This window comes from Staurois parvus, unplaced genomic scaffold (genome assembly GCF_062004578.1).
Source record: "Staurois parvus isolate SC_StPar_1 unplaced genomic scaffold, SC_StPar_1.0 ptg001566l, whole genome shotgun sequence".
Taxonomy (NCBI): Eukaryota; Metazoa; Chordata; class Amphibia; order Anura; family Ranidae; genus Staurois; species Staurois parvus.
This window is the reverse complement of record NW_028319362.1, coordinates 737403-756404: the sequence shown is the minus strand read 5'-3', so window position 1 is coordinate 756404 and position 19002 is coordinate 737403. Positions and strand designations below refer to the sequence as shown.

At 41.8% G+C, this 19002-nt stretch overlaps 1 protein-coding gene across 1 annotated transcript; it reads right to left on the bottom strand.

Annotated features, from left to right (window-relative positions):
• Positions 1 to 254: 254 nt before the first annotated feature.
• On the bottom strand, positions 255 to 18266 carry LOC149435276 (serine/threonine-protein kinase SBK1-like). The gene is made up of 4 exons (XM_089662852.1): positions 18250 to 18266; positions 1696 to 1871; positions 1226 to 1428; positions 255 to 836 (listed from the first exon to the last, which is right to left on the bottom strand). The coding sequence occupies exons 1-4, from the start codon at positions 18264 to 18266 to the stop codon at positions 255 to 257; spliced, it is 978 nt and encodes a 325-aa protein (XP_089518978.1).
• Positions 18267 to 19002: the final 736 nt, after the last annotated feature.

Below are 19002 nucleotides of genomic sequence, written 5' to 3'. Positions count from 1 at the left end.
GCTTTTGAGAACTGTGGTGGAAAGAAGTGGACATGTGGTCCAATTAGATCTGTGCTTCTGTGGCTCATTATATACGGTTTTCCTACGCTATGAGTTAGTATTCCTGAAATCAGCAATTACAGTAGATAAGCAAACATGTGACCAGCTACAGAAAAAGCCAGCAGTCCTAAGATTTAGACTTACCTTCCCCTAGAACATGAGTCTTGTATGAGGCAACACTTGATGAGGCTCCACAATGGACATCATGCACTCTGTTATATCACATGTATGACCGTTTTCCTGGTTAGATTCTCTGGAGGCATTTTTGCTGTCCATGGCAGGTGGACATATTTTAAAATGTCCATAGCAGAACACCTCTCAGAGGCATTGAGGGCCAACAAGTCCCAGAACATCTGCCTGGCTTCCATGGAGAATTGTTGCCACTTTCCTGGTGCCAAGGTTAGGTCTTTCTTCGTTTGCCACCAAGCAAACTCCCGATACATGGGGTCATGACCCCCTGCTTCTTCCCAAGGATATGAGCCGGTCATAACTGTGTACAACAAGACTCCAAACGCCCACACGTCAATGCTCGGGTGCAGCAGCAATTGATCCCCTTCTTTTAAGCTGCACAATTCCGGAGCAGTATATGGGATGGACCAGGCCATACATGGTGCTTGAGTGCCCCGGAGCCTCGTCAGTCCAAAATCTGCTAATTTGACTTCCTTACATTCAATGTCCATGAGCAAAATGTTGTCCAGTTTAATGTCCCGATGGACCATTCCTCTGCTGTGCATAAAGTCTAAGGCACTCGCTACCTGTGGAACAAAACCCTTTACAATATCTTCATTTAAACCAACCTGTAGGGAAAAAAGAGAGAAAATTAGTCACTAGACACAAATATAACACAATGTTACCCAACATATTGAACCCACCTTACCTCGTGTACAGGGAAACAAACATACATTAGCTGAATACACAAGGACTAGGATTAAAGGAAACCTGTCAGCATACAAAATGGTGCCATTAATGGTGCAAGATCCATCTTAACCCATCTTACTCCATTTTAAACCTTGCTTCATATCTTGAGTGATACACATACCTAAAACAACAAGCGTATGCCAACTATACATCCTACCAACTCACTGCCCTGGGAAAGGAATCTTTAAAACTCAGAAATGCTTCAAAAGCAACTAAAACTAGAAATTGTGACTTTATAAAGATCAATACATTTTTGATACAAACTTACATTTAGCTTTACTATTGAATGAAGGTTTCCAGCTGGTGCCACCTTCTGGACAAAGACATAATCGTTGCTGGTTTGGAAAGCGATTTCATGGGTTGCGATGATATTTGGATGGCCGCTGAGACTAAGAGACATTCCGTATTCCACTAGGAAGTTGTCCATTGGAGTTTTCTCTTTATTCATCAGTTTCATAGCCACCAACTCATCTGTTGAAAAAGACATAAAAAGACAATGAGTATCATAAACCCAACATTAGAGAAATGATGAAGCTTGCTAAAAACCTGCTAAAGTTAGTTAAAAGTTTCTGTAAATCTAAAAGCTCTGACTTATTAAGATCCATAACCATCACTCAAAAACTGGAAGCAAGGGGGGCTTGGAAAACTTAGAAACTTAAAAATGCTGCTCAAAAGCACTCAGAAGCACAACTGATTCTGTAAATCATTCTCTTTACATGAATTAGGCTACAAATTTACCTGAACCCCGATGTTTGGCCAGGAGAACCTTTCCATACGATCCTGTCCCGAGCTCTTTGATGGGGTGGAAGTGGTCTGTGACTTCCATCATCGTCAGGTTTTCTGAGGTTTCGGCAATGAGCTCAAGAAGTTTCCTTGCAGTGTTCTTGGTTACTTCTACAATGCTAGAAGCCATTCTGGAATCACAACATCAAAACATACAAATTAGTTTCATGTGGCACTAATCATTAGTAAGCGGCATTAATCATCTCTCTGGATATCACCCAGTTACTGTTATTAATTGTCACCTTCATTAGAGGTGGGGGGAGGGGTAGTATTGTAACTAAAGACAGTTATTTTACATTTTAAAGCTGATATATGCTTACAATTCTTATTAAATACATGTTGGGCTTATGTTGATGAGCTTTTATTCACAGCAAGTGGATATTGTTTTCCTATATAAGTCTATGGTAATGCAAAACCCACTTGAAGCCCATCAAATTCACCTGTCAATATACAGTATTATAAATTATTTTAGAAGGGTCTCAAATGGACATCAAACTGATTCTATGGACACGAACCCTTACTCTGATACATACAAGTTATATGTAAGAAGTCCAATTATTTTATAGATTCCATAGAGAGAAAGGAGTGATGTAGAATGGCACTGGGCAAAGGACCGAGAGTGCCATCATTCCAAAGCAACAAATGTCTACAACAAGGTAACAAGCGGGGACTTCCTAGGATGGCAGCCAGGGATATCAATTCAAAACATAGGGATACAAATTCCGAATGTATTAGTCACATCATACAAAAGTTTTTGTATTGAACATCATGTGTGAATCTTTTAAAGTTTGCATGATATGACTAACATTTATGAAAATATCTTTTATAGCTGGGTGTTGACTTTCTGTCCTTAGGTGCCATCCTAGGAAGTCCCTGGTTTTACTTTGCTGTAATACAGTAAAATTATTTACTAAAGATATGTGACTTCCTGAGACTTCAAGCACAAATCCAACCAAAGAATTTGGACAAAAACCGAAAAGGGTTAGAACATCTTTTAACTTTTTATTGCCATTTCTGACGTCCGATCTTCCCTCACTTCATGTGTGTGGTCAGCAAAACCTCTATAAGAGGGCACAAGTGGGGGAAGAATGAAAACCTTTATTAGGTTTTGTACATTTTTTTTGTCCCATAATATTTTTATTAAAGAATAATAACAGGTACACAAACAGAAGATTTGGTGGCTATTTCCAAAGGTGACCAAAATCAATTCACAATAGGAAATATTCCAGAGTCAGTATAACTGGACAATGAAAAACTGCATTCTAGCATTATATAGTAACAGGAAAATACAAGGGGTCCCTCATCATGGACCTATACTGGTCTTGCTATGCGTACACCATAGATGAGTGTTTCTCAACCTTTTCTTAGTCAACGTGCCCTTTAAAATTCCACACAATCTTGAGGCACCCCATGCTAAAATGTAAAGAACTAAACAAATAGTTTTACGTAACGCAGCAACATCCACACAAGTAGGACCCCCAACATTAGAAGTGGTTTGTTCTTTCATAGCTATTGCACCTTTGCACATTGCTACCGACATGTCCCAACATTCTCCCTCACTCAGCTAAAGTGACCCCAGTGCTGATGGAGAGGGGCAAACAAGGATTCAGGTGACTGATGTCCTCCTTTTCAACCAATTACATCATTCGTTGTTAGGAATGTCAGCGGCTGGACCCCACAGTACCCAAGGTTGGAATGCTGCACAATACAAACTTGTGGTTTGTGTAACAAAAAGGCAGGACTGATCCACTTACTGTCTTGTTTTCAGTTTTTGGGGCAATTCTACCAAGGCATTGCTGAAGAACCCAGAAGGCACCCCAGGGTACCTGGGCACCCTGGTTGCAAAAGAATGCCATAGAATACTCTAGCCAGACTAGCAAGGGATGAAGATAAACAGAAAAATGTTTTTATATATATATATACACACACACACAGTATATTTAAATGTTAAGTACAAAGTACAACAAATGATCTGAGCATGTCATAGGACAAGATAGTTGGAGCACTCAGACTCATATCTTCGTCAGGTGTTTATTGCCATGTGTGTCCCAGTATTGGGTCACTAGTGGATCTTCCCAATAAGGACCCAGGTGGTAATAAAAACCTGACAGAAGTTATAACTCATTCATAAATCAAGCAAATAAATTGGATTGGCTGGAGTTGGCCTCTAGCTATTTGTGTGACAATAAATAACAGGTAAGTGTGAAAAATAGAGAACATTAAACAGTTTTACTATCTAACTTTCTGCTAAGTACATCTTCTAATAGTAGAAAAACCCTAGAAAAGGATAAAACTGAGGATTATAAAACTATGAAGCTCTATATGACTTACTTTGGAAAATCAAGGTATTGATGGTCTCAAAGTCGGTCTTCACGGAGGAAATCTATGTGGTCTTCTGAAAAGCAATTCTGGCGGGAAGCAGTCAATGGAGGAAATGAATCACTTTTGCTACAAGCAAAATGAGAGTCACTGAAAGTAAGAACTGGAGGTCTGGTATATATGTGGGGAGAAAAAAGAATTTGTTAAAGGAGATTCTGATTGGCCAACACAGAGGAGCTGCTCATTAACATATGATTGGTGACTTTGGAATGGGCTCCTGAAGGGTGGAGCAGGTAGGTCCATATGAATGGGGATTGTTTATGCTGTGCCAGTGTGATGAGGGCGGGAAATTACTCTGAAACTAATTTTAAATGATTTAATTAACCAAGGAAACAGTTTCTAGATGCTAAGCTTTATAGAGATAATGTATAAAATGTCTTAATTTTCTTTTAATAATATATTTGTATTAAATCGTTCAACATAAATTTACAAAAATGCAAAATATCACATTGACCCAATTTAGCCATGGAAAGTTTATGTATAAAATGTGTCTAAATAAATGAAATATAAACATGCATCCATATATAAATCATAAATATACAATCTAAAACCAACATAGAATTCCACCCACCTGAGACTATAAAGTGGGCAATATATATGAACTGACAAAGGCTGGAATGCTGAGCTGTGATTGGACCCTGAAAGTAAAATTATTCTTTAAAGGTTTTAACAAAGATGTTCCATCACTAAAAGCTTCAAAAATCTTCTGCAGATTCTTACAATATATACTAATCTTTTACAAGCAGAAGATTTACATATAAAGTTTGAGACCAAAATACATTTTTCTGCTATGGGGCTTCATCACTAGTCATTTTTAGTAATGTGGAACTGCTCAGACTCAGCACTGCGCTCATACACATATATGTTCATTGGGGGGATGAAGGAACTTTCCCTGAGATGGTGAAATGTATGTCTTTATTGTCATGTTTGCTTTGTATTTGTTGTATTTTGTCTCCACAATCTACTTTACTTTAAATGTTCACCTTGAGGTCACCAAACAAAAAATAGAGAGTACTTCATTGTGACAAGTCCAGATCACATTGGGGGCCAAATTATTTTAACTGAAAAGGTTAATAAAAACCCTGATGTTGGTAAAATCCAGATTTTCTTCTCTCCTAAAGGTAATGAAGTGTTTTTGGGGTGCCATAGTAAAGGTAAGGAGGTGGCCTCACCAGTGTGTCCCATACTTCCAGTACTTTATTGAGCAAGGCATAGGGAATCATAGACCAAATGTGGAGGAAATGCAGGAAATAAGCAGCTACTCTGCATTAGGTTGGATAGTAGAACATGCTTGATAATTACCTTCTATATTACTAGATTGCAGGATTGCCATATTCAGGAAAAGGATATTGGAAGAACCAACTGAAGCCGGTCAATTTAATAAGGATAATAGTAAACTGAAGAGGAAATATTATTTTGTTTGTTTGATTTTATTTATTTTTTGTTTATTTTATTATTAAGGTAAAAAAATCATGAATTGAAAGATTTTTATTTTTTTAAAACTTGTTTTAGTTTATTGTGATTTGTTTTATTGAAATGCATTGTATTTGTATGAAATTAAAGCTAAATGTAGCAGGGAGGATGTTTGGTAATGTTCACATTTTAGCATCCTCATTTTTGAAAAGTGGAACTTTGTAGAAAATGAATAAAGTGAATACAGTTGTTGCAGATAAATTATAGCTTTATTTTTTTCACTGTGCATTGTAAAAACTTTCTAGTGTATAAAGCTGTGTGTGGTCAGTGGACCAGAGTATGGAGTATTTTTAGGTTCTTTTGGTATACAATACAAAACATTGTTGTTGGAGGAAATGGTAGCCATTGTCATTGTCAATTGTTTCTGCTGAGTGTCTGGGTGTTCACCTCTATTATCGTCTGTTTACTGTAATTACCAAATCTCATTACCATTGCCTTCAGTTCCTCCTCTGTGTATTGTCTGTTGGGTGTAGGCTGAAACCATTCAGGGTAGATCTTATTGTTATGGTAAATTTCTGTGCTCCAACACCTTGGGTGTACTGAATATTGTAGTCTTAAACTAATTGCTTAAAAAAATAAATAAGCTCAACTTGTTAGTGGAACTCTGAAAAGTTTTAAGGTAATTACTTGGAAACTGTGGGCACCATCTGCTGGAAATGGCTGCCATGTTTAGTATGGAAAGCTTTGTAACTAAAGCCCGCCATAGAAGGTTCAAATCTTGGACGGTTCAGCAAGGACCTGTCAATATTTAACCTATGTATAGGTGTGGTGAATGTACCAAAGTTGATTGATCGATCAAATTGGGTACAGCTAATAGACTCCCTTCACCACCTATCTCCACCAGGGGAACACAATAGCTCAATGGGAGGGATTCCCCCATCAACACTGACTGTGTTGATGGGAGACTCAAGTGATTTTGCTTCCTGCACCCCGTGACTATAAGACAATGAACTCTCTGAGATCTATTATCTCTAGTGGTATAATTTAGTAAAGTATATCGATTGGGTAACTTAATTTGTGACCACTTGTCAGAACACTCAACTGAGGGTTTCAGTGCAACATAGTGGGTATTAGAAGACCTCCAAAACAAACAGGGAGGATACACCACAGAATTGTTTTTCAATATTTAGATCTCCCATAAATATATTGGAAGAACCATTAAACACAGTTAATTTAATGGGGAAGATTTCAGTAATGGGAATTTTTGGGTTTAATCTTTTTTCTCACTATGATATTTTTATTTTATAAGGCAAAAAGCTGGACCTTTTTTTTTTAATAAAAGCCTTAACAGTTTTTTCATTTAAATTTTGTGTCACCTAAATGCATTGGGGTTGATTTATTAAAACTGGAGAGTGCAAAAACTGGTGCAACTTTGCATGGTAGCCAATCAGCTTCTAACTTCAGCTCGTTCAATTAAACCTTGACAAAAAACCTGGAAGCTGATTGGTTTCTATGCAGGGATGCACCAGATTTTGCACTCTCAAGTTTTACTAAATCAACCCCATTGTATTTTGCAGGAAAGAGAAACTAAGAGAAACTTATGGAGATGATTTTAATGTTTTAAGCATTCTCATTGCTGGGAAAGTGGAAATGAATTCATTACTTCCAATTATTTTAAATAGATGAGTTTTGGTCTTTCTGTGCAAGGCTAAAAAACGTTCTAGGGTATGGAGCTGTGTATGTGTGGTCAGTTTAGCAGATACGTAATTGTTGGATTGTGTTTTTAATATCTGTTACATCTAGAATACATTATTATAAGTTGAGGTTGACTTTTGAGGTGTACTGCCCCCCTAACATTGGCTGTTGAATTGCTTGTGGTAGTTATTAGCATAACACTGCCAATGTTTACTGTTCCTATTGTCTTCCTGGGGGGTCCACCTGTACTATTGTTCATTCCATGCTTACTGTACATACAGGATCCCATCACCATTGTTCATCATGTCCCCTCTGTCTATTGACTATCAGGTGTTGGCTATTCAAAGTAGACACCATTGTTATTCTAAATTTTGTGCCTCAATCCTGTGTATGGAATATTCCAGTCTTAGAACATTGTGGGATACATTTTTTATTTGTTTTATTTCAGAAAGCCAGGAAAGCGTATCCAAAAATACTTTACCAAGTCAGCTTTACCAAATTTATTTATGAAAGGATGTTCAAGAAACAAGTGCAACATGATCAGATCGGCATTTCAGACTTATTTATTATTGGAGTACCGAGAACTGATTTTATTTTTCTTTTGTGATTATGAACTTAGTACATCCAGAGCAAAAATGATGGACTACAGACATTAAGATCCAGATCTATGGAAGAGAGATCACAGAGCTGTACTGGAGTCTACCTCCATTCTGCCTTCCAATGGGGTCCAATCTGCCTCCATTCTGCCTGGCTATGTGGTCTAGTCCCCCTACCTGCCAAAGGGGTCCAATGTGAGAATAGACATCATTTTGTGCTTAAAGAGTCTTCAGAATACAAAGGCAAAACTATAAATCGTAAAGGAGATTGCATATAAACCAATATTACATGTGTGGTCTGGTTTTACTGGCTACAAGGGGGTGACTGTTACAATATGAGTTTATGTGAAATCTCCATTGGTAGATATCAATAGTTCTTGTACTGAGAAATATATATTATCTAGAGTTTGATCAATGTGGTTGTGTAATACGTCTTATATTGTATGTCCGGGTTCTGTAGATAGATGGGAATTGTTTGATTTAAATGTAAGCTGCCAAGGGGCGATATTCTATTAATTACAGGTGATACTGTATGACATAACAATAGACCGGGTTGCAGGAAGGTAGTCATATTGGCTCATTATAAGGAGAATCTGTTTCCATCTTATCATATTTGTTGTATTTCACCTCTTCTTATTATTGTTCTACCTGTCTGAACAGACTGAATACAATCAATACACTTGCTGTGTAGCTTCCCCCTCATGTCAGCTGTTGTTCATCAAGGAGGCCTACTGCATGGAGATGGTCACTAAAAAACAGCTGAAATCTGAAATGTAGTGAAAAGTATAAAACAAATAATTTAACAATTTAGGTAAATGTAACAATACAATAGAGATTGTGATATTTAATAAAATATGCTTTAGTTTTTCTTCATTCTATGACAATGACTATGTAGTTGCAGAATAAAGAGAGAAATGTTACCCCCAGGACAGAACTGATCATCTCAATGGTGATGGACTTGTGAATTGATATGTTAAAGAGGAGGTAGAACACCTGGCTGAGATGTAACTGATGATACTGCTTGCATCACAAAGGACATGTTTATGGGAGCCACCCTCCATTGTTGGGACTAGGGGTGTCCCACTGTGGACCTCTGGGGATGCCAAATTTGCAGGATTATCTCAGCATAGGAAGGGACACAACTGCTTACATTAGCAACTGCTACAAGAGTTGCCATAAACACCAACAACCCAACTATTATCAGATCAAATGTGCTGTGCTAGCCCTGTAACATCTCAATGAATCCAGGAATGCACATAATCAATTCATGAAAATGACAAATACATTTGTATTAAACCATATAAATGATACTTAAATAATTAATTGCATATCCTTGTGATGGTGGAGAAACACGAATACCAGCTGCGATTTTTGGCTGGATTCCTGGAAGTGGATCATTTGCACTAAGTCACTTCTTTTGCACTGAGCAGTTATATTTTATTGATCACATGGATATGTAATGGTTTAACTAAAAGTATGATTTATAGGAATTGATGAGAATTTGTCACTTTCACAAATTGATTATATTTTTCACTGCTGATGAGTGAATCTTGATGGAAAATGATGGGTGAATCCTCTTTGAATTTAAATGCAATGGACAAATCTAAATTTAGTAGAAATCTATTATGTTGTATGTAGATGACGGTTAAATATTGTTTACCTTTCTCAAATAAGATTCATCCATCTGCTGCATTTTTTCAAGAGAATGAATCCCCTGTTAGTGGCATAAAATACAGATGAATGAATGTCCAGCAAACCTTTGCAGTAAATCCTTTATAAATAGCTACAGATTTGGTTTTGTTATAATGCAATATTTCTAAACATGTTAAAGAGAAGTTTAAATGAAGCAAAAAAAAAATTGACATCAAACTTAATTCAGTCTTTTTTTGTTTACAAAAGTTTTTATTAAAAGATGGGACTACAAAAACTGCACATCATACATGAGGTAGAATGAACAGCAAGAAAAATGCACATAAATAATTTACAATGAAATAAAGATAATCACAAAAAATGAAAGATCAAATACATGAGAGAGGAAGTCATCATTGTAGGCAGATTAACCACATAACTGACAAGAGTCAAAGACAAACAATGGTACAGCAGAGATTTAATCTATCATTAAGTGCCAATGCATCATCCAACCATCCCATTTTCTGTTGAACGAATGCATCCTGTCCAGTAATGTGTACTGAATACGTTCCATGAGCATGACCATATCAACTACCCACAATACAGAGGCAGAGGAACTACTGGGGACTTCCAATGGAGAGCAATGGCCCATAGGGTGGAAATGCAAATAATATGGATAAGTCTATTATTATACAATATTTATATAGCGCCAACGGTTTGCTCAACGCTGTACATTATAATGGGAGACAGTACACGAGACAGTACAGTAACAATACACGAGGGATTCGAGGGCTCTGTTCCTTGGAGCTTGCAATCTAGGAGGGAGGTTATAGTGGTACCGGAGGAAATAGCTGTGGGGGATAGAGTGGTAGGAAGAGTGGAGGAGATTGGCAATTAGCTGAGGGCAGGGTAGGCTTCCCTGAAGAGATGGGTTTTCAGGGTGCGCCTAAACGTGAGGAGGGTAGGCGACAGTCTGATGGATTGGGGTAGTGAGTTTCAGAGGATGGGGGAAGCCCTGGAGACGGGCATGGGAGGAGGAGACCAGGGAACTCGAGAGTAGGAGGTCTTATGGGGAGCGGAGAGTACGTTTTGAGTGGTAAATGGATACCAGGTCGGTGATGAAGTTTGGGGCAGTGTTATGAACAGCTTTGTACATCAAGGTTAGTAATTTGAATTTTATGCGTTGGGCAATCAGAAGCCAGTGGAGGGATTGGCAGAGGGGGGTGGCGGATACAGAGCAGTTGGTGAGGTGGATGAGTCTGGCTGCAGAATTCAGCATAGACTGAAGCGGGGAAAGCCTGCGGTGAGGTGAGCCAGTGAGGAGGGAGTTACAGTAGTCAAGTAATGATATAATAAGGGAGTGAATGAGTTGCTTAATAGTTTCCGGGGTTAGGAACGGATGTGTTCTGGAGATGTTGCGGAGGTGGAGTCTACATGAATGCCAGTGATTGGACCTGGGGCTGTAAAGACAGATTGGAGTCTAGGATGACACCTAGTACTCTGGCTTGCGGGGTGGGGCATATGGTGGCGTTGGTCGTGATGGAGAAGTCGGGGTGGGGGGGCGCAGGCTGGGGAGAAAAAAAAACAAAACTAGGAGCTCGGTTTTGGAAAGGTTTAATTTGAGGAAGTGGAGTGACATTCAATCCGATATGTCGATCAGAAGGCTAGTGATTCAGGCGGAGACTGAAGGTGTGAGGAAAGGGGTAGAGCTTTGCATGTCATCGGCAAAGAGATGGTAGTTGAAGCCGTGGGAGTGTATCAGTTGGCCAAGGGAGGAGGTGTAGATGGAGAAGAGAAAGGGCCAGAGGACAGAACCTTGAGGGACCCCAACAGAGAGGGGGAGTCAGGGGGAGTTGGTAGCGTTATAGGTAACACTGAAGGAGCGCTGTGATAGATAGGAAGAGAACAGAGTCTGAGGCCAAGAAAGTATAGTTTTGAGGAGGAGGGGGTGGTCAACCATGTCAAAAGCCGCAGAGAGGTCAAGGAATAGGAGCACTGAGTAGTGGCCATTAGCTTTGGCGGTTAGCAGGTCATTGGAGAGTTTGAGTAGGGCGGTTTCGGTGGAATGTAGGGGACGAAAGCCAGACTGTAGGGGATCAAGGAAGTTGTTGTCGGTGAGGTGGGAACTCAGGCGATTATAGACTAAGCGCTCAAAGAGTTTGGATGTAAATGGCAGCAGGGAGATGGGTCTGAGGTTGTTCGGGTTGGTGGGATCCAGGGAGGGTTTTTTAAGTATGAGAGTGATGTGCGCATGCTTCAGAGGGGAGGGGAATGCGCCAGTAGAGAGGGAGAGATTAAAGATGTGAGTGAGGGAGCATAGGATGGAGATCGTAGGAGTTGTGTAGGGACAGGGTCAAGGGGGCAGGTGGTAAAGCGAGCTTCAGAAGACCTTAGCAACCTCTTCAGTGGTAGCAGGGTCGAAGGAGTGGAGTGTTGAGGGGGTTATAGTGTGAGGAATGTTGGGCGGGGTGGAGGTCTGGACAGTGGCGAGGTTGAAGGAGAGGAGTGTTGAGGGGGTTTTTGTGTGGGGGTGCTAGGTGGGGCGGAAGTCTGAGCAGTGGCAATGTCCCTATGATTTGCATCGATCTTGCTTTGGAAGTGGTTAGCAATCTCGTGGACGGTGAGTGAGGTACTGGGTGGAGGTGGGGGCGGAGAGAGTAGAGTTAAAACTAAAGAGCCGGCGAGGACTGGAGGAGAGGGTATTGATGAGGGTTACAAAGTAGGCTTGCTTGGTGGCGTGGAGGGAGGAAGTGTAGGTGAGGAAGGCGGATTTATATCAGGTGAACGCTTGTTGGGATCTGGTTTTGCGCCATGGTCGCTCCAGTGCACGACTGCGTCGCTTGAGGTTTTTGGTATGGTCATTCTGCCAGGGTTGAAGCGGTCGGGGTGTAATGTTTGCTGGAATCCTCCTCATACACTGGACATAAGGATTTCCCATTCTTTACCTTTGTAGTAGGTCATGATGATTAAAGACAGGTGAGACAGGCCAAGGGGGGGAAAAAAAAAAAACCTCAAAATATGTCTATTGATTGACGAGTATCATCATAAATTAAAATACATTGATAAAACAATTGATATACATGCAAAGTTATTTAACAATCATCCTAAATTTGTTCAATTTGAAAGTGATCTTAAAAACACACATAGAACATACCAAAGAAATTTTAATTGGTAAGGAGAGAAGTTCGTAGGGATAAATTAGCATTTGGTGAACAAAAAGCTTATAAATGTCATTTAAACCCTAGGATTGGTAGAAAGAAAATCATGTATAGAAATTTTGATGATGCACACTCCTAATTTTTCCAACCTTTCACAAAATTCAATGGAGGCCAAGAGGAGTTAAACAGGTTTAAAAAAAAAAATCCCATAAAAAGGGAAAAAAGAAGTCCCCCTGGCGATGGGCTGGTCAAACAATCATTTAAGAAAAATGCACTACTGATCAAGCACCTTTTAATGTTCCAAACAGGGACCTTACCGGATCAGGTGGTAATTTAAGTGGTGAGGATTGCATTGCTACTCCATCTACTGCACGTGCACTCAAAATACCTCACATTCAGCCCCATGTAGTCCAGGAAAAATTTCATATACACCCAAGGAAGGTTTTTTTAGAACCAAACCACAATTTTTTCAAATTCCAACATAGGTCACAGAAATTGATTGCTGATGAATCCAGCATACCTAGTAACGACAATGAAATGAGCATCAATCTTACAAGTTATAGTTTATCTGAACATAAAATTAGTATCCTTAACAAGGGTCTTGGCTTCTGTCCTAACACCAACATGGACAAATTTGAAGCCTAAAAAACACACCATACAACTGTTTGCGAGGAAGTTAATTCTAAAAACCATGTATACAAAAAACAAAACTAATCAATCTTTAGACACTCCAGATTTACAGGATGATGCCTATACCATACTTTTATCACTGCTATTCTGCCTAGCCATGCGAGGGGAAGGGAAGACCATTTGGTCAGAAGAGCAGAAAGATGGTTTAGCACCGGAAGATAGTTAGCTGCGTAAAGGTCTGATAACTTAGGAGTCAGTTTGATTCCTAAGAAGGGGATATGACACTGTGACCATGGGAATGGTAAAATCTGCTTCAGATGCGTCAGCTCTATAGGGGGGAGAGAAATGTTGAGTGCTGTTGATTTATTGTGGTTTATTATTAGACCAGAGAGTGAACCAAACGCCTCGAGAAGCCGTAGTAGGGAAGGAGAGGAAGTCAATGGGGATGTGAGAAAGAGCAAGACGTCATCCGCAAAGAGACATAACTTATGATGTGTGCCCCCTATCTCGAGTCTCCTGACATCCGGGTTAGCTCTGATTAAGAGGGCCAGAGACTCTATAGCCAGTGAAAAGAACAAGGGGGACAGAGGGCAGCCCTGTCTTGTGCCTCTAGAGATCGGAACTGAGCTGACCTGTGCCCCAGATACCTAATTCTGGCCGAGGGTTCTCGATACAGTGAGAAGATCCAGGTTAAAAAGTGTGGGCCAAAACCCCAACGGTGCAAAATATAGTTGAGGTATGGCCATGAGACTGTATCGAATGCTTTCCGGATATCTAAGGACAGGAAACAGGCAGGAATATTGCGAGACCTGGCTAAAATTTGCCAAAAGAGATGCACGTCTAATGTTATCTCCCGCTTGTCTAGTTGGGATAGAGCCCACTTGGTCGTTATGAATTAGAGAGCCAATACACAGGTTAAGACGTGAAGAGAGGATTTTTGCTAACAGTTTGATATCAATGTTCAGGAGAGAGATTGGCCTATAATTGGACCACTGCGTGTCATCAGAATTCGGCTTTGGGATCATTGAAATGTTCGCTTGCACTGTTTCATGGTTGAAGGTTTGGCCAGATAGTAAAGTGTTAAAAGCATTAGTGAGGATAGGTGTGAGGAGATGAGCAAATTTTTTATAGTAAGTGGCTGAGAAGCCACCTGGTCCTGGGCGTTTACGTAGTTTTAGACTTTTAATAGCATCTAAGGTTTTGGCTGGGGAGATGGGTAGCTCAAGTGTCGCTAATTGGCACTCTGAAAGTTTCGGGAAAGAAATGGAAGTTAGAAGGGTATCAGCTTGTGTAGGGTCAAAAGGTGTGGAAGAAGAATAAAGCTGTGACAGGTGTTTATGGAAAGTCTGTAGAATATGTTCTGGGTTACTAGTGAGGTTGCCAGAAGAGGTGCAAATTCGGATAGGTTTAGTGAGCTGGTCGAACCTGCGAAGTGAGAGAGCCAGGAATGTATTGGGTTTATTTGCCCTAATATAATATTTGTGCCTAGATCTACGGAGTGAGAGTTCCTCTTGATCTGTGAGAAAGAGATCTAGAACCAATCTAGATCGCTCCAGGGCCTCACGGTTGGCAGGCATAGGAGCCACCTGGAAGGCTTGATGAGAACAATCATAGGTTTGCTCCAGTGAGAGACGTTGTTGTCTTTTGGTTTTATTTAAGAAGGATGCTTTGCTAATGCAAAACCCTCGCAATACCGGTTTGTGTGCTTCCCATAACAGGAGAGGGGAAATATCAGGTGATTGGTTAAGAGAGAAATAGTCTTTAAGGGCTGCTTCGATTTCTAGACAGTGAGCTGGGTTTGCAAGCAGGTTATCGTTAATGATCCAAGAGGATTCAGCGGGGATGGGGCTAACGAGGTCATAGTCGTGAATATGGTGCAATGGTCAGACCAAGGGATTGGAATTATTTCAGAAGTCAGGAGCCGGGGGGAAGAGGCGGTGGTAATGAAAATATGATCTATCCTGGAGAATGACTGGTGGGGGTGAGAATAGAAGGTGTATTGGCGTTTAGTCGGGTTGAGTTCCCGCCATGTATCTATCAAAGAATAACGTTGTAGTATGGCTTGGAAGGTTTGTTTAGAGGCAGGGACGGGATGGTTGAGGAGATTTGTCTAGAAAGGGATATATTACACTGTTAGAGTCTCCGCTAACAATTAAAGTTCTGCGCTTATGGTGGTCTATAACCGAGAGTATGTGGGAAGGGAATGGTAAAGGGTCTTGGTTTGAGGCATAGTATGCAACAATAGTGACATCTACGTCTAGGAGTTGCCCTACTAACAGGAGGTAACGACCCTCTGGGTCTTTGATTTCGGTGCATAGGTGTTGTGCGATGGAAGGCAATCAGTACCCCCCTGCGTTTGGTGGTGGCAGAGGCTGTATAGACCTGAGGATATCGAGGGCCAAAAAACTTAGGGGTGGAGTTGGGAGTGAAGTGTGTTTCCTGTAGACAGACCACGTGAGCTTGAAGTGTAGCAAAGGTTCGGAAAGCCTTATTCCGTTTCTGTGGAATATTAAGGCCCTGTACATTCAGGGTAAGGATATTTAACGAGCCCATGGGGAAAGTGCATAGTGGTTTGGATAGCATGGCACTACCGCCCGGAATGGAGCCTGACGATTACTGTGGGGGATGAGAACGTTGCAGAGTATGTTGCACAAAGTCATGGAGTCATGTTGGGGGGAGGGAGGAGGGGTACGGTATGAGAGAGGTAACATGAAAGAAGGGGTGTAGGAGGCCATTTAAGGCCTAAAAGGTGGGTTCCCAAGGACACCCTCCTCCCTCCCCCCAACATGACTCCATGACTTTGTGCAACATACTCTGCAACGTTCTCATCCCCCACAGTAATCGTCAGGCTCCATTCCGGGCGGTAGTGCCATGCTATCCAAACCACTATGCACTTTCCCCATGGGCTCGTTAAATATCCTTACCGTGAATGTACAGGGCCTTAATATTCCACAGAAACGGAATCAGGGTGGGCTAGGGAGCAATAGTAGCCCAAGTGTTATTAAATAACCAATAACACAGGGACTAGGGTGGAGTGTGCAGGTACGCGGACCGTGAGGATGACAGCAATGTGATTAATAAATGGTGGCGAGGTCCCGGTAGAAAAAACAGGTATATATAAAAAAAAAAAACATCCGAGAAAATCAGGGTGTCCCAGACTCAGACGGCACTAGCAGTACTAGTGAGACATCTTGGGTGTAGGGGTGTGGCATCGCATGCTGCCAAAGCCTAGGCTCCCAAATATAAACTAAAATGAAGCCCAGGAGGGGGGGTGCAGAACAATCCCCAGGTTGCGGGGCAACCAAAATTTAACAGTTAGAGGGAGAAAGGATATCAATGTTAGTCAAAAAAGTACACCGTTTGGTGTGTGTGGCAAAAAAAGGAAAAAAAAAGATAAGCGTGGGACATAGTTCAGTCCATGGTATCTTGCGAAGATAGGCCCGGAGACGAAAAACGCCCTCTTTTGTGGAGGCTGAGTTGACCTTCAGTTGTATGTGCGGGGAAGGACTTCCGCGGCGAGCAGGATGTGGACCTCCGCTTGGCGCTTTCTGAAGGCATCGCTGGGGGATGTAGTTGTAGGATCCGCAAGGTGTCTAAAAGGTCCTCTGGAGTCTTGAAGGTGTAATCTCGGGTCTGATATCGGAATCGCACTGCAAAGGGGAAGCTCCACCTATATGGTATAGCGTGTTGTTGAAGTACTTGTAAGTGAGGTTTCATAGCCCTGTGCTTGGAGATAGTTGTGGGGCTCAGATCCTGGAATAATTGGTAGGTATGACACTGGAACTGTACAGATTCTGCGTTACGGGCAGCTTGTAGGAGTTGCTCCTTGGTACGGAAAAAGTGGAGCTTGGCTATAATGTTGAGTGGTGGACCGCCCGTGCGTCATGATGCTAACGCCCTGTGAACTCTATCCAATTCTAATCTTTCGATTGGGATAGCTGGGGCAAGCTCTTGGAACAGAGCTGTTACCGTTGATTGGACATCGACGATCGTTTCCGGAAGGCCACAGATACGTAAGTTTGAGCGCCGTGCTCGGTTTTCAAAGTCCTCCAGTCGTGTTAATAATGTTGCATTTTCGTCACACAGGAGATCAAGGTCATCCGTATGTGTCTGAAGCAAGGTGTCAAGACCGTCTACTCTCTGTTCTAGGTCCACAGTGCGTTGTCCTAGTTCATGGATTTCCCTAGATAGCATGGCAGTGATGCGGTCCGAGGTTTGCTTCAAAGCTTTATGTAGCATTTTTTCAAAGCGTGACAATAGGTCAGGGGGTGTAAGGTCAGGCGTCAGGGCTTGTGCAGGGACATCAGTTTCAGTGTCAGACTCGCCCTCAGATGTGCAGGGATGGCTGGGCTGCGGATCCTGCAGGGCTGCATATGCCCCTGCTGCTTGCTTGCTTCCACGAGCTGAGGCGGTGGCCATCTTTGTGGAGGCCTTTGCCAGGGCCTCTTTGATTGTTTTGGTTGAAGGGGGGACCTGGTGCCGGGGTGCCCCCTTAACCATTTTGCTGCTTGTCAGGGGGGGCTGTTATGCTGATCTCAGCCCCCCTGCTCTCTCTCCTCAGCCTCGGCGCTGTGTAGACAGCGGTGGGCGGGCCTGTGCACGGCTCACAATGGGGACAGAGTCCCCTGTCAGATTTCTCCGACCTGCTGCGGAGGATCCGCCGTAGACCAGGATGGATCAGACCCTGGGAGGGTTGCCTCGGGGATCGGATCCCCCCAGGCTGTATTGCGGGCCGGGACTCGCTGCTCCTCGGCGCTGTCACCCGACGGGGAGATGGAGCCTCATCGGGACATGTCCGTCCCGCCGGCCGCGCATGCGCACTCCCATCAATGGTAATCACTCTTAAAAAAGACAAGATGGCAGCTATTTATTGACTGAAACTGAATTGCTTTAGTATAAAAGCAAAATCAGTGATGGAGATTGTGGTGGAAAAAGTGATGACTTAGTGCTGAACTGCTAGTGTGACATGGCCCTAAAAGATTAAATTGTGAATTGAGAAAGGCACATACCTGGGGAAGTTGGCCATATGTGATGTTCTTTCTGATGCACCATCACTCACGATTATCCTTCATCCAATGTCTACCTCTGCATCATGTAAGGAGAACTCTTCATACAATATGATCAGTGCCTATTCCATGTCGTCCTTCTGTGGCACTGGAGCCATCTCAGACTGAGATCCAGAAGTGTCTGTGGTCAAAAAGTAAGACAAGGACTTGTTAGTAACACTACGCTGTGAGGTGTTCAGGTGAGAAATGGAGGTTACCTCAGATTGTACAGAACTGCTTTTGATGGGATCCTCATCTTCTTGTCCTGTGATTGCATCTGGGATTTCTTCCTTCCAGCTTTCTCTCATGTATTTCAGGATTTATGTAGATATACTTCTTTTAGAAAAGTCAATGGCCACAAGATCACCAAACATCCTTCTTATTCTGGATGAAATCTTTTTCCATGCTTCAGGAGGATTGTCCATATGAAAATTGTTTTGCCAGTCAACAAAACCTTTATATCCTTCATCTTCAGGCATGGCCACCTGCCATGGATACTCCCCTAGGAGTATGGTTGGAGGTGGGTTGGTGGGAGTCCGCTGATAGGATCTTCCAGACTTTCAAGAGGTCGAAGCCTGCTTCAAGAGATTTAATTGTAAAGAACCTTCCTTGTTGTTTAACAATGACCTTTGTGGGGAAACCCCATTGGTAGACAATATCGTGGTTCCACAGAGCTTTTGTTATGGTGACAAGCTTCTTGCGGTTTAGAAGAGTGGC

Bases quoted from the DNA above. Each gene is read 5' to 3' on its own strand.
- LOC149435276 (XM_089662852.1), bottom strand. The intron at 1,429-1,695 runs GTAAATTTGTAG...CTTTTTCAACAG, and splicing joins GGCCAAACATCGGGGTTCAG to ATGAGTTGGTGGCTATGAAA. The intron at 837-1,225 runs GTAAGTTTGTAT...TTTTCCCTACAG, and splicing joins ATTCAATAGTAAAGCTAAAT to GTTGGTTTAAATGAAGATAT.